The sequence below is a fragment of the Eufriesea mexicana genome, unplaced genomic scaffold (assembly GCF_001483705.2).
Source record: "Eufriesea mexicana isolate 0111107269 unplaced genomic scaffold, ASM148370v2 scaffold124, whole genome shotgun sequence".
Taxonomy (NCBI): Eukaryota; Metazoa; Arthropoda; class Insecta; order Hymenoptera; family Apidae; genus Eufriesea; species Eufriesea mexicana.
In genome coordinates this window covers 99,796-113,498 of record NW_016908357.1, presented here as the reverse complement: position 1 = coordinate 113,498, position 13,703 = coordinate 99,796, and the positions used below count along the sequence as shown (strand labels likewise).

General features: G+C 47.7%; 2 protein-coding genes across 3 annotated transcripts; both read right to left on the bottom strand.

Moving 5' to 3' along the window:
* Positions 1-412: 412 nt before the first annotated feature.
* Positions 413-1,739, bottom strand: LOC108555422 (pyridoxine/pyridoxamine 5'-phosphate oxidase). 2 transcript variants are annotated; one of them, XM_017911048.1, is made up of 6 exons: positions 1,604-1,739; positions 1,200-1,348; positions 1,029-1,128; positions 892-966; positions 614-816; positions 413-542 (listed from the first exon to the last, which is right to left on the bottom strand). In XM_017911048.1, exons 1-6 carry the CDS (start codon positions 1,709-1,711, stop codon positions 413-415), a joined length of 765 nt encoding a protein of 254 aa, XP_017766537.1. In that variant the 5' UTR covers positions 1,712-1,739. The 2 variants fall into 2 exon arrangements, with proteins under 2 accessions (XP_017766537.1, XP_017766538.1); XM_017911049.1 differs by having other exon boundaries at positions 1,029-1,142; positions 1,604-1,679.
* A 406-nt stretch (positions 1,740-2,145) lies between these two features.
* On the bottom strand, positions 2,146-12,334 carry LOC108555421 (atrial natriuretic peptide-converting enzyme). Its single transcript, XM_017911047.1, has 12 exons — positions 12,086-12,334; positions 8,267-8,450; positions 5,972-6,185; positions 4,934-5,305; positions 4,592-4,824; positions 4,287-4,493; positions 3,991-4,204; positions 3,769-3,914; positions 3,521-3,692; positions 3,187-3,434; positions 2,636-2,754; positions 2,146-2,545 (listed from the first exon to the last, which is right to left on the bottom strand). The coding sequence occupies exons 1-12, from the start codon at positions 12,131-12,133 to the stop codon at positions 2,372-2,374; spliced, it is 2,331 nt and encodes a 776-aa protein (XP_017766536.1). The 5' UTR covers positions 12,134-12,334; the 3' UTR covers positions 2,146-2,371.
* Between the last annotated feature and the right edge of the window lie 1,369 nt (positions 12,335-13,703).

Genomic DNA, 13,703 nt, shown 5'->3' with positions numbered 1-13,703 from the left:
GTTATGCGTACGATCCCTTGCGCACGTCACGTGACTATTCTGGGATCAATACATTGGCCTTTCCTCAAGCACTACATGGTTATTCGAACAAGCGCCATTTTGATACATTGTTGGATTTGAATTCGAAATGTACGCGCGAACGTGCTCTGTGTTTTCTTTTTACGCTCTTATTAAATTATCGCAATCAAATCACGTGGATTACGCGATGATAAAGTTCGGTTTAACTGCTGTTGGTCTATTATTGACACATACTACGAACAGATGATAACGAAGATTGATAGGAACGGGATAAGGTACGACGGAGTGAATGGATTTTAAAAACAATTCCACGTATAGAGTATCTCAACAAAAAATCTGTTCAAGTCTTATTGTGAAACAAACGGAAGATCGTAGTGGTCATCGATTTGGTACATTATGCCGATATTCGATGTCTCTCCCAAGCATCGTTCGATGTATCTTTTCGATATAATATACGATCACCTATGAGATAGTCCCTCGCAAAGTAGAATTCCATCATTGTCGGGAATAGTTTGTATCCAACGCTGAAGCACGATTAAAACATAATATATTCGGTAACAGGTGCTGTGCTTACATCGTGTATAGTTAAACTTACAAGTGATCAGGCATCGGCAAATCATTTTCACCTCTACGAACCGAGTCTAATATTTCGTCGTGTCGTCGCTTCAGATCCTCCCAATCCACGACCCGTCCTTGGTCGCAAACGTGAGATCGAATTTTGCAAAACAACGGTTCTCTGTCGTACAGATGCTTATACTGTTCGCTGTCCAATCTCTTCATCGTACCTTCTATCCTCACCTACAAACAATCCGATGCTATGCATTCATCGTTAGACGTACATCGATGCTCGAGCGCATTTTGTATTGTCTTTACCTGTTTCGTAACTTTCTGATCTTGGTCGTTTACATAGAACCAAAGAAAACACATGGCAGCGTACGAGATGTTTTCCTGAAACGATCGATAAAAGAGAAACCAGCTGTGTACGAACTCACCTTTCAGTGCAAACTTACTACATTGTCAATCTTTTTGCTACGATTATCGGTTACTATTGTAAAACCATCGTCATCGAATTCCCGAAGAATGACGTTCCTCGCGGATACTTTGCAGTCTCTGAAACGAAGGCGCTTCATTGAAAATTGTGTGTAATTTATTGGAATTATCGATGAACAGTCGGTACAAACTTTGAAGTAGTAGCCAAGCAACAGGCGTCCGGTGCAGTAGCATTGTACTTTCGTGTCTCGTTGTGCCAGATTCTGAACAGCTCGACCGGGTGATCCACCACCTCTTCGATTTTTGCCACATCCGAGAGATCCCATTCTTTGTCCGACCCCTTAACAAATCATGAGCCAGCAAGGGAGGGGACCGATCGTAATAAAAAAAATAAGGGGAAGAAAAAAAAGAAAAAAGAGACAAGCATCTGACACCGAGCGATTAAATCGTTCGGGTTCGTGCTCGTTAGAAACGCGATACTCTTTTAAATCTCAAGGTACAAAGGCTAGTATATAGTTACGTAACGCTATCCACGAGTACGTACGAACAAGCTGGAAAAGTCGTTTTGCTAACAACGGTGCTATGAGTTTCTTACCATATTTCTGGTTACACCGAGCCGGTTGAATCCGATCCGTCTATATACCGTTGCGCGTCGTAACAGCGTGTTCGCAAAACGAAAGTACGGTACGCATGTGTAGAGCATTTATTAAGTAACCCTACTTGACATCTCCCACCATCCTTATTCTGACTCTGCGCAGAACAGCGTTCGCCATATCGGGAATGATGCATATAGAATGCGTTTCGCAGAGATCTTTCGTATCAACCGTATGCACGTACCTTCATCATCATTGTTCCATGACGAATCTGAACTTGATGTAACTTATCTGTACTTATATAATAATCGTGCCCGAGAACACGATTAAAGAAAGAAACGTACTCGTGGCATAATGCGTAAGCAAGTCTATGAATACAAGAGCAGGAATTTTGCGTGCCGCTGTTACTCGAGTTACACTTATGTATGTATACTTTAATGAAACAGTTCTCTTTACAACGCTGTAACACATACGCAAATATGTAAAATATAATACGAAGAATGGTACAACAATGAATCTTTGACAAAACTATACAATCGATTCGCACGAATCGGTGCGAGAAATGTATCCCACGATAATACGACACGTTTTAACGTAATAATTTACAATGGATATTTTACAGTCTGTTAGATAGGATAGAAAAATTGTACGAAACGAGAAGCGATGGATTTCATATCGCGTATGGAATATCTATTTGTATACCGCCGCAATGTTAATTTCAGTCCCTGTCAGTCCATGTGGATTTATTAAATAATATATTAGATAAAAATCTATTCGATGGTAGATTTAATCCAGGCGATATTCGAGGAAATTTTATCGTATAATCGAGGCCTTTCGATACCGGCTTTCGAGCAAGCTATTCGCCAACTACCGACACCTGTTAATGCCCACCCGCGACCATCCGGCTGGAGACACAACATAGGACTACCGGCAACCTCTTCCTCCTGTGCACGGTAAAAAGTAATTAGATATTTCCATAGAAGCGTATGTTCTCCAAAATGCACCGTGGCAATGGTGGCCATGGCAATACTTACGTTACAATCATCGGTAGAGTAAGCTGGTTCCGTGCAAACGCTATTCACCGACGCGATACTAATATTTTCGCATCGTTCCATTGCACTGTGCCTGAGCTGTACCCTTTGTAGTAAATCTCCTGGTGAAAGAAAATTCTTCTTTTAAAAAATAGAGCAACGTCGAACGCATGTTTGACCTTGCTTGACCTTCCGTTACGCGCGGCAAACTTGTTCCGCTATTATTATATATCGCATCAACAGATATCAATGATCGTACACCCAGGCAAAAGAAATATCGATTACGCAAAATTCGATACTTACAACTTTGCGATAGCTAACGATAACGAAGCTATTTAAGATGGAGAGTGTAATTATTTGTTTAACTGCGTCTTATCGCATCTCTAAAAATGATACAACGAGTGGGAAAAAGGGCGCGCAAATAAGCGACACCCGTAATTACGCATATACTTACATAATACACGCGAAAGAACGGAATAATCTTCTCGAGATACCTACATAAGCACGCGCGAGTTGAACGCGACATCGTGTACAAAGCGTAGATTAATACTCACGATTTCTGGCCCATCCGAGCGTGTTGCAATGAGTCGCATTCATCGGTGGATCCTGACTCGAGGGCAGACATACGGGTCTTACGAAATCGGAAAACGTGGTTACAGGTCGATCGAGCTTCAATAGAACGGTTGTGCTCCCTTCTACCGGTGATTTAATCATACCCACGATTCTACGCTCCTGTTGCCACGGCGACGTACTCGACAGTCGGACAGTGCCCATTCTCGCGGACCATTCTGCCTTTGGCTGACTGTGATTGCATCGTTATACGAGGAAAAGCTGTTAATACGTTGTTACTAGAATATTTGCAGAAAGGACAGAGTGAATGAAACTCACCCTTGAAAGCAAGAAGCCGTGGTAATCAACCAATTTTCCGCCACCAGCGTGGCATCGCATACGTGTACTTCTTCCTTAAAGAGAGCTACGTGCCAGGGCCAGTCTCCCGGCTCGGCCATTTTATTAAGACCTCGACTACCGCTTTTTGCATGTAACGACTGTACACCGCACTCTAAACATAGGTTATATCACTTTGAAGATTCGCGTGAACTCGAGATAAAGAAAAACTCTTAGGACGTGTCTCGTACCGAGTTCGGAGCATCGCACGTACATAACTTCCTTGCTCGGACAGGGTGCTCTGACGAACGTGATCTCCGTGGCAGATGGATCCTCCATGTGGACGTATTGAATATCCTCTTCGTCGTCGACTCGAACTTGCACGGAATTCACTCCTCTACGACAAACGAACAGCGATCGTTGTTAAATCGAAACTCGCGTATGTTTATCTCAAGAGACAAAGTTGTACTCACGCGTAAGTCAATAGAGTGCACAAAGAACTGGCAGCATTGTGAAGAACGGTTTCCATTTCCGTTCCTGGCAGTGTCGCGTTCAGATTCGCGGTGCAGAGTTTCCCGATGGTACCCTTCTCGTTGAACACGACGAATCCCTCGCTGTTATACTTCGCCGCGAACGGTGTATCCGATGGTTGCGATTTTATGGAACGAATACTCGGCGCTAGGGATACTAGGAAGAACATATTACGAGGTGAAGAACGAGAACGATTACGCTACGAAATACGTAGTTGTCCGCGTTGAACGATACGTACGGCAATCCTTCTCGTCGCTACCGTTGCTGCAATCCGCCTTTCCATCGCATCTCTTGCCACGTGGAATACAAGTTCTACCTACACCGCAGTGCATGTAACCGTCGCGACAATAAGCGCAATTTTTCTCGTCCGAAAGGTCAGGGCAATCGATCACGCCGTCGCAAATTCTCGGTGACAATGCTTTCGCTTGAAGCGCTTGCACGCATCCTACGGTAACGTTTATCCGGTAATTAACCATTCTTTTGCTCGATGGTTTATTATTTCCGCGTTGTTTGGCAAACGCGAAAGATTTTACGTTCGTTCACCTGGCTTTGCTCTGCATCCACCTTGGTCGGCGTACTCCGGGAAATTCGAACAGTCCAATAGCCGTTTAATTCTGTCCGGAAGTCGGCTGCCGCATCCGTTCCAGAACTCTCTGCAGAAGCTCCTGCACGGTAGCTGCAGCAGGTCTTCCGGTTGATTCGATATGCACGCCGGTTGTAAAACTTGGCACACAAAGTCGTACGCCAATCGGTAACATTCCGCATCGACTAACTCCCTATAACGGAGAACGTTCATTCGGTGTAATAACATTCGAGCGAGATCCGTAAGAACCACCGTGTAGATACTCGGGAAAGTTTGCTCCGAGATCGCGACTCGATATGCACCTGAAAGCGATCACGTCCTCTTCCACGTCAGCCAACGAACGGTGTCCCAATATATTTGGATAGGACGTAACGTTGTACGGGAGATGCTTGCAGTAAGACAAATCCAGACTGCTGCACCTTCTAGGAGGCGGCGGTGTAGTGGTCGGTGGTGGCGTCGAAACTGTCGTTTGTAGACCGACCTGAGCGTTCAAAGCTTTCAAGCTCTCCTGAACTTCCAGGCTTTGCGAGTCGATCGTTAGATTCGTTAAATACTTTGCGGTTTCGGGATTGATCTCCCGCGTAAGGATTTCGACGACATCCGCGGTGGTGATGGTCTGATATCGTGGATCGAATCGTACCTCGAAATGAACCACCAAATCCCTGCCATCGGATCTGCACAGTTCATTTACGTCGAATAGTTACGACAAATACTGCTTGCAAGAGGTACCGAAGCGAAGTCACGAGAGAGTCGTTTAAAGATAGTTACTTACAAGTTTGTCTACGCGTGTACACGTACACGTGTAACGGTTTCTCTTTATCGGTGAAATAGGTAAAATTTCTGGTGAAATAGCTCGTGGCTTTCGAAGGCATTTCCCATACCGATTTCTCTATGGGAAGAACTTTCCTTCGCTCCTACCCGTCTCTGTTCTCTCGTTCGTTCGCAATCACGGTCGACGAAATCGAAACAGCGAGGTCGTAAATCAAAGAATCAAACGTACCAACGAGATAACGAAAACACCTTGATTCTCGAGTTAATCGGTCGCGAATCGACGTTGAAAATTTCCGTTCAAAAATTGCACGATCGTTAGTAAATTACGCCTGTTCGAAACTCGTTCTCCAGGTTCGTACACCATATATACCGAATATATTTGAAAATATTCCGCAAGGGGAGAAACAATTCCGTATTAACATCGGATAGCGACTTGGACGAGGCTCGTCGTGCCCCTCTTATCTTCCCATGTACGTTTCAAATTGCTGTTTCGACGCTCGGAACGTGTAAACTTCAACGCCTGTTCGACTTTATTACCTCGCTGTTTCGGTACCACCGAGTATACGTACCCATCGAGTGCCAATACTTCCACGGCGAGAAAAGAAATCTTGAGCCAACTGCGACGGAAGATAAGATTAAGTCGGTCGCGATACTCTCGCGATCGTACTCGAAAGGCCTCGGTGGAGGGATCTGTTAGTTCCGGAGCGAAAAAGTCACCCTCTATCACTCGGAATGTCGCCAAAAAGATCTGATCACCCGGAGGGTCCGATGTTAGAAACGTGTCTGGAAACACAGCGATTAAACGAGATATCGAATGGTGTTTCGATTAATCGAGCACAAGATGCTCCACGCGTTTAAGGAGGAAATAAAACGAAACCACCGACTATTCGCGACACGTCGATGACCGTCGGGTGGGCTCTACTTACCGTGGAAATTAGCAGTTGGAGACTCGAGACGCGGAAAAGAAGGAACAAACGGATTTCACTGCGGCATAGTCGATCGATTTCCATCCTTCGACCATCGGGAGGGTATAATGTTCGCGTGGCTAAACGATAGATACTTTCTAATACTCCGTCTCGAAAGAAAAGCTCGCTTGAAAGGACAATTGAAGGATAACGCGACGTTAGCTACGGTGTGCCGTTCATTGTCAGACGTGTTTCCCCGTCGAAACCGTCGTCGATTATTCGACGCTGGTTCATATCGGATAAAGCAAACGAAACGTAAACACGAACCAGGGAATCGAGGGCAATCGGGCAGCTACGGCAAGACGGCTCGAGGCTCACCTTTCACCGTGCCTTTGCTACGTTATTTTTATACCGCAGAGATCATTTTTTCGATCCGCGATACAATTTCTTGCGGGCAACGAGCGATCTTCTGCGGCTTGCGTAGATCTAACGTTCGAATCGTTGCTGGTCACATTCGCGAACAATCGTTCGAGGATACCGTTTTCCCTTTTATCGACGTGACGACACGTAGCGAGAAAATTCGATGGATCGCGCGCTCGTGATATCCTTTCGCGATTCTCTCGGCTTCAGCTTTGATTTCCTCGAACGCGGAATACTTTCGAAAGGGGCATTCGGTTAGTACGATGAGGCATCGAAATGATTCAAGGACACGGATCCCCCCTTTGAGGTCGAATGTTGGAGGGGTGACAGGCAGAACGGCTCGACAACTCGGTCAGACCGTTAGCTTTGCTACTTTCAAGGCCTCTTTGCTGGACCTCGCAACGCGATCGTGCGCATCTTCTTCGACCTTTGCCACTCTTTAGTCCTACCACGCGAATTATAGAGCGTGGCGTAGCGCGCGATCACTCGTCCGTTTCGTCACGGCTATATTCGCTTTCTTTTCTCGCCAAATCGTTTTTTTCCCCCTCTAGAAGTCCTTGCAACTTTATCGCGGCACGTTTAAATCGACCGCGAATAAAACGTGCCCGATCGAAGTATACGTATATACACGTGCATTTTCTCGGTAACTCGGTCGAACCGTTATGTTTGCGCGCTGGAAGACCTCAATGGGCTCTGGCCGCATCATCCTCTTCCTCTTTTTCTTCCTTTTTCTTCCTTTTCCTTCCTTTTCCTTCCTTTTTCTACCCGCACCGCAAGATACACGCGTGAAGATCGCTGTAACGATTCCTCCATCGCAGGATCACGGTGCATCCGACCTATCCGTCCGTGGAACAACCAGGTCTACGCTCTTGTGTCTCCTTTCCTCCACTTCGCGAATCTTCGAATTTTTAAATGCCCGCGTTACCCCCGAAAATTCGGTCATTTTGAAGTTCCTCGGCCGTGTATACACGCGTACGTACTCGGTACGCCGTGAACCTTTAAATTCACCTACTTTACATTCGGTCCTTCCTCTTCGCGCGACGTTCACCGTTACCCGCGTATGAATATTAACAGCGTATCTGCATCGATTAGACGAGGAGGGTGGGTCTTCTCTCGTGTGCGCTATCCTCCGTTTACCCGTTCATCGCGTACGATCGTACGCGATCTCAAGGTGAAGTACGCGTACTCGTTAAGCGTGAAAGCACGTTCTCGCGGGACAAGGGAAGAGTCGATAACACCTTCGTGCTTTACGAAATGTTCACGCACCGTGAACAACTCGTTCGTCCAGCGAAACAAATGCCACGCGTCTCGCAGTCGTTTCTACGAGTCTGGCGAATTCTAGCGAGTAGCAATTTCGTTTACGGCACTTGCCGAATCGCGCGCGCATAAGTCGCTGGAGAAAGCGCAAGAACGAGACCTTTCGCGTACACGAGATTCCCCGGTTGAACGATCCTCGCGATCGTCGAACGGCCAGTAGGAACGATGTTAATCCTATTTCGATTTACGGTAAATGATCGGAAACTTGGACGTGATACTTACAGCCAAGGTATATGGAGATGCCAGAAAAGAGGAGGAAAAGCAAGAATGCGGCTAGCACGCAGCATCCGCAACGATACTGTCCACCGAGCTTCCTCGTAAATCGTATGTCACTGTCCGACGACAGGATCGAGCTCGGTGTTCCTGCACGGCTGAATCTTCTGGTGCTTACCGTGCTTACCGATATCTGAAAAGGAAAATATCGTCGATTCGTGATGAAAGGATGAAACGAGAAACAGATTACGAAAGGAAGCGCTTCCCTCGCTCGGAGAAACGTTGCCAATCCTTTTGTATTCCTTCCTTCTTTCTTTGTTTCTGGATTCCTTTAGGCACGACAGAGCAGCCATTGCCGCGATTTCTCGGCGAGGCACGACTCGCATTAACGATTCCCGTTCTTCCGTCTTACGGAGCGAAACCGATAAAAACGATCAAGATTTTCATTCTCCGCTGGGAAAAACAACCGCGCAGGCTCGTTTCGTTGCATAATCCGGCTGAATATTTCGCAATTTACGGTGTTTCCTCTGGGCGAATTAAAGAAGCGAGAGATGGAGGCCAAGGAAGTTTCACGAGCAAGAGCAATACCGAACCACGGTTCGCCTCGATTACTCGCGTTGCAACGATCGACAACGATGGAAATCGAACACGTGCCGTTTATAGGGAACTCGACACCGGACCTGCACGAACGACCAACGATCGAAATTACAAGGTAATCCGGGTAACTCTCGAAATATTATTACGCGTTACGTAAGCGAGTTCCACGCGATCGTTCAGACTCGCTCGAGTTGCGTGCGATCTCGCGCGTGCATTCAGCTCGGTGTAGAACGCGATACGCGATACGCGATACAGTTGGCACGCGGTATATACCGATGCACGGTATCCGGTGTACCGTATACAACCGCCAGTTAAACATCGACGTTCAACGTCGGGAGCAATGAGCTTATCTTCGGTGACGCACGTGAGTGCACGCACGCGCTCGCACGCATGCGCTCGCGAGACCCAACTCGCCCGTGTGTAAGCGACCGTGTAATCGTCCCGCCAGCCGATGCGCGCGTACACAAGCTCGTCGGCAAACACGAACGCGGTTCGCGTGTATCGCGTGTATCGCGTGTATCGCGTATACCCGCGCGAATCCGCGTCAATGCGCGCCAATGAGCGCGAATGCACGATGCGGTACAAAGAGGCCTACGCCCTCGTTCAAATGTTACGCGCGGCACACGCTCCGTACCGGAGAACCGGTGAATCGTACCTTTCCTATTCGATACCGATGCCAAGTTTCGATGCTGCTACTATCCGCGCCGAGCATCGTCGCTTTGCACGCGCTAGCCTAAAAAGGTTAAGTCAAACGGATTTCCTTTCCGAGCAAATTACATCCGATACTAAATCTCTCGTTTCTCCGTTCGTCTCGTTTACTCGAATTTACCGAGTAAATTCCATCTCTTATCTCCGATCTCTTTCTCGCTACGCTGGAAATCGCGAGTCGCGCAGGATCGAACCTAGAGAGCCGAGCGAGCAGTGTACTAGAGGTCGGCGATCGAAACTCAAGGCAAATCGGGATTTTGTTCGCGTATTACGCAACGAACAGCGAGATCGGGACACAGGGGATGTCTTTGGCGAACAATGGCGCAGGGATATTACGAAAGTGGAATGAAAGTTTGAGCACGGAATCTTTGTACTCTTCGAACCTGCTGTGTACGATAATGGTGTTCGAGCGGTGTGTTTTCGTAGGAAATGTTCGTTTAATAAAGCAACGTTTCGCAATGCACTCGTGCCTCTTTTAATCGAGCACGATCAATCACGAGAGGGATAGTACCAGGCTATGAAATAATGCCGTGGCAACGAAAATTCTCCAACCGACGCGTTCCCTGTTCGCCGGTAAAAGTATTTCTTTCCCCGGCGATGCAACGCGGCGAAAAGGTCAAGAGACTCGATCTTTTCTTGCTAAAGGAACGGCAACTTCTGACGAAAGGCATCGTACGAACCGAGAGAAAGAACGAACGAACGAACGGACGAGGCACTCGGCTGAGAAACGCGCGGTTGGATGTTGGATAATTTCGCGATCTCGTTTATAGGGGACGGGCGTTTAGACGCTGATCGAAATTTTCACGCATCGGGCTGTAAAGTAGAATTCGGTGTCTAGTACGACGAAGACAGAGAGAGATCGGTGGAAAAGATTGAGATGCGCGCTCGGACTAGTCGAACCACGAGAATGCTTCCGTTAATGGACACGGTCGATGACTTTAAGGCCGAGAAAAATCAAGAGCTGACAGTGCACGTTAGAAAAGCGCTTTCCATTGGCGGTGCTTTCGTGAAAGTCCGTTCGATCATTCCTGGTTCCGCTAGAATAGAGTCGAACGATAATCGTCGAACCGTAAGAATAGATCGTAAAACTGATAGTACCTTGCCGATTTTCGACCCCCACCGATGGACCCCCTCGCGCGATCGCGTCCTTTCGTCATCATCGGGCAACGATCGACGTGCGATCGACGTGCGATCGACAGGTTGGCATTTCTCGAATTTCCAGATAAGAATAGACGCCGATCGAGAATGTCCAGACGTCGCGGAAAGAAACGGTGTCATCGACCCACGGAAAGAATCTACCAAGTTTCATTGGCTCGCTTGGTTCCTCGTGACTTTCTTGACCGTTATTACCGTTATTCCAAACGGCGGACTACCTTTCGAAAAGAGCAAGAATCTAGGAACGAGTTCTGCTTGCTTTAAATTACAATCGTTTAGCAGTGTGCCGCCGGTACACGAAGCACGTGCGTGCACCTAAGCATGGCGGAGCAATCGTTATCTCTTTACCGACCCTTATCTACCAGCGGCAACGACGAATCGTTTTCTCTCGTTTTCTCTCGTTTTCTCTCCGGTCAGAGGTACGCGTTTCGCGCCTTCCAATCACCGCTCTCTTTTATTTCGCAACCGTGTCCTTTGCGAATAATTGTCTCGCGAACGAAAGCCCGTGCAACGGCCGGCAATTTAATTCGTCCTGTCTTGGAACAATCGCGAAGCGCGCGTGACAAATGTCAGTCGCATAATTCGAGCGGAATGCCAATCGTCGGATCGGCTGCTACTAGCGAGGTAACGGTATATCGAGAAGAGAGAAGATGACGGCCCAACCCAGGGTAACCTAACCCAGCTAACAACGCATCGTTCTTTGTTCCAGTCAACCTAGTTCTGCCTTCGAGTGCGTAGGTATTCGGCATGGTACGCCGCATCATTCGGGGTCAATGGAGAACAAGGTCGATGCGTCTGCGGAGAAACGACGCGGCGCGACGCTACGCCATGCCACGCACCTTCCAATTAACGCCCGTTCATCCTTTCGACGGAATCCTCTCGGAACGCGAGCGTTACGGGATCGAGCAACGTTTCTTACGTCTCTTGCGTCTCTTGCGCGTTTCTTTCGCGTCTCGCCGTTCCGCGTCAAAGGTGATTCGTCCGTTTGCGCAACTTATCGGTTTGCCGCAGCGTGCTCGAGTAATTCGGTTAACGACCGAGCGCAACGCAACCACGAATATAATTCCCGTAAAATAACCCGCTTCGGTTTACGATTCCTCCGCGCAGATCCCCTTTTCCAGTCTTCTATCGCTAAGCGTGTTAATGTTATTCCGAAAGTTTCTCCACGGAGAAACATCGTTCCGCGTTACACTTTTGTCCGAGACAATGGCCATTTCTGTCGGCGTTCATCGTTTCTCATCGATTTTACGTTTTCTTCTACGCCCGATTTCACACGGGGGCCAACCGGTTAATTAACCGCGAGACTCCAGCGAGATGGTAACGAGGAAAACGCGTACAGGGGGAAAGTGCGCCACATATTCGTCTCACCTTCGAATCCCACGAGCTCTTACGCTTGTGTTCCATCGAGACGGTCATCTTCCAGCCGTTGAAACGATTTCCTTCTGCTCCATCAACGTTTCTTCGGTATATTTGCCGCGTGAAGGCGCACCAACGTCATCGTGAAACTCAATTTCGTCTCGTCTCGTCTCGTCTCGTCTCGTTTCGTTAGTCTTTGTCGACTATCGCGGGATATCGATTTACGCTTTTAGTTTCTATGCACTGCACCGAATACCTCCGATAATCCTTTCCTTGCCAGGCAAAAACCTTTATCCGACAAGATTAGTTCCATGTACTTCCGCTTCCACTCTTTGCCCTCCCGTTCTGTACCAATTTAATATCGTTCGATTCTTGATACCTATGCAAAAAACCAGCAATTACGATACATCCAAGCGCATACACACACACGCGTGCACATACACAGACACACACGCGCGAGTAATTACGTCGCGTAACCTGTAACCGTGTTATTAGCAAGTTGGCGACACGAGCGAAAAAAGACCAATACACGCGATCCGAGGTAACGCGATATTCGGAAAGCTTATTCGAAAACGGCATTTCACACTGCTGCGTTTACCGTTCCGGTGCTATCGCTTTCCACCACCAGTCGTCTTAAGGCAAAAATCTAACTTTCCGTTTAAAACGCGTACAAACCCCGCTCTCTCCGTCACTTTCTTCTCTACCGATCTTTTATCTCGAAATCCAGCCTCTCCGCGAACAATGCGCGGCTATCGGCCATCCGCTGCCAAAGTGTCCGCGATCGCGCGATCTCGGAGAACGTTCACCAGGGACAGGTGCCGCACGAGAGTAATCGTAGCTGCGCGAGTAGTTTAGACTCGAAAGGGGGCAAAAGTAGCCGAGGTGTTTTGACATTCGATTATATAAACAGTTCGATCGTCGAGGCGCTGGCGAGGAACAATTTCTTCGATCAAGTCGGAGCCGACTACGAGCCAAGGAGACTGTCCCGAATGAAACCAGACTGCCAGGGGAACGGAGACCCGCTTGCTAGATTGCTCCTTCGCTTCTGGATGCACTTTCACGTCATTACCGGTTCTCCACGACGCGACACGACGCGACACGACGCGGCGCGCCGCGACGCCGATCCGATCGTTGCATCTAATTTACACGCTTCGGTAGAAATCCCTGCGATCCACTAGCTTTTCGTCTTGCCCGAAATTCTCCAACGTACGCGCGGTTTCGTTATCTTCGATTCGCCATGAGGTGACCGACACGTGCAATATCCCAGATTCGAACGAAACTGCTCGCGACTATGCTCCACTCCACTCCGTGTCACGTTCCAATGTGAAAGGACACAAGAAAGAGAAGAAAAAAGCCAATGGCACATATATTTTTAACTTTAACCTGTTTTCAAGGAATTTCACTGTAGCCGAAACCGCTCGTTCGAATTAACATTTCAAGGGTAACTAGTTTAATCTCGAATTCCCTCCAATAACTTTCCTACTTACTGCCTTTCTTATCCTCGAGACAAGCGATTGTCAATGAACTTAATTCTACGTTATATGGCACGTTCTCGACATACGGGTGGACTATTGAATTTCAAGGGTAGATCGCGGATGGAAATTAACGCTCTGTTCAGCCAGTATCGATT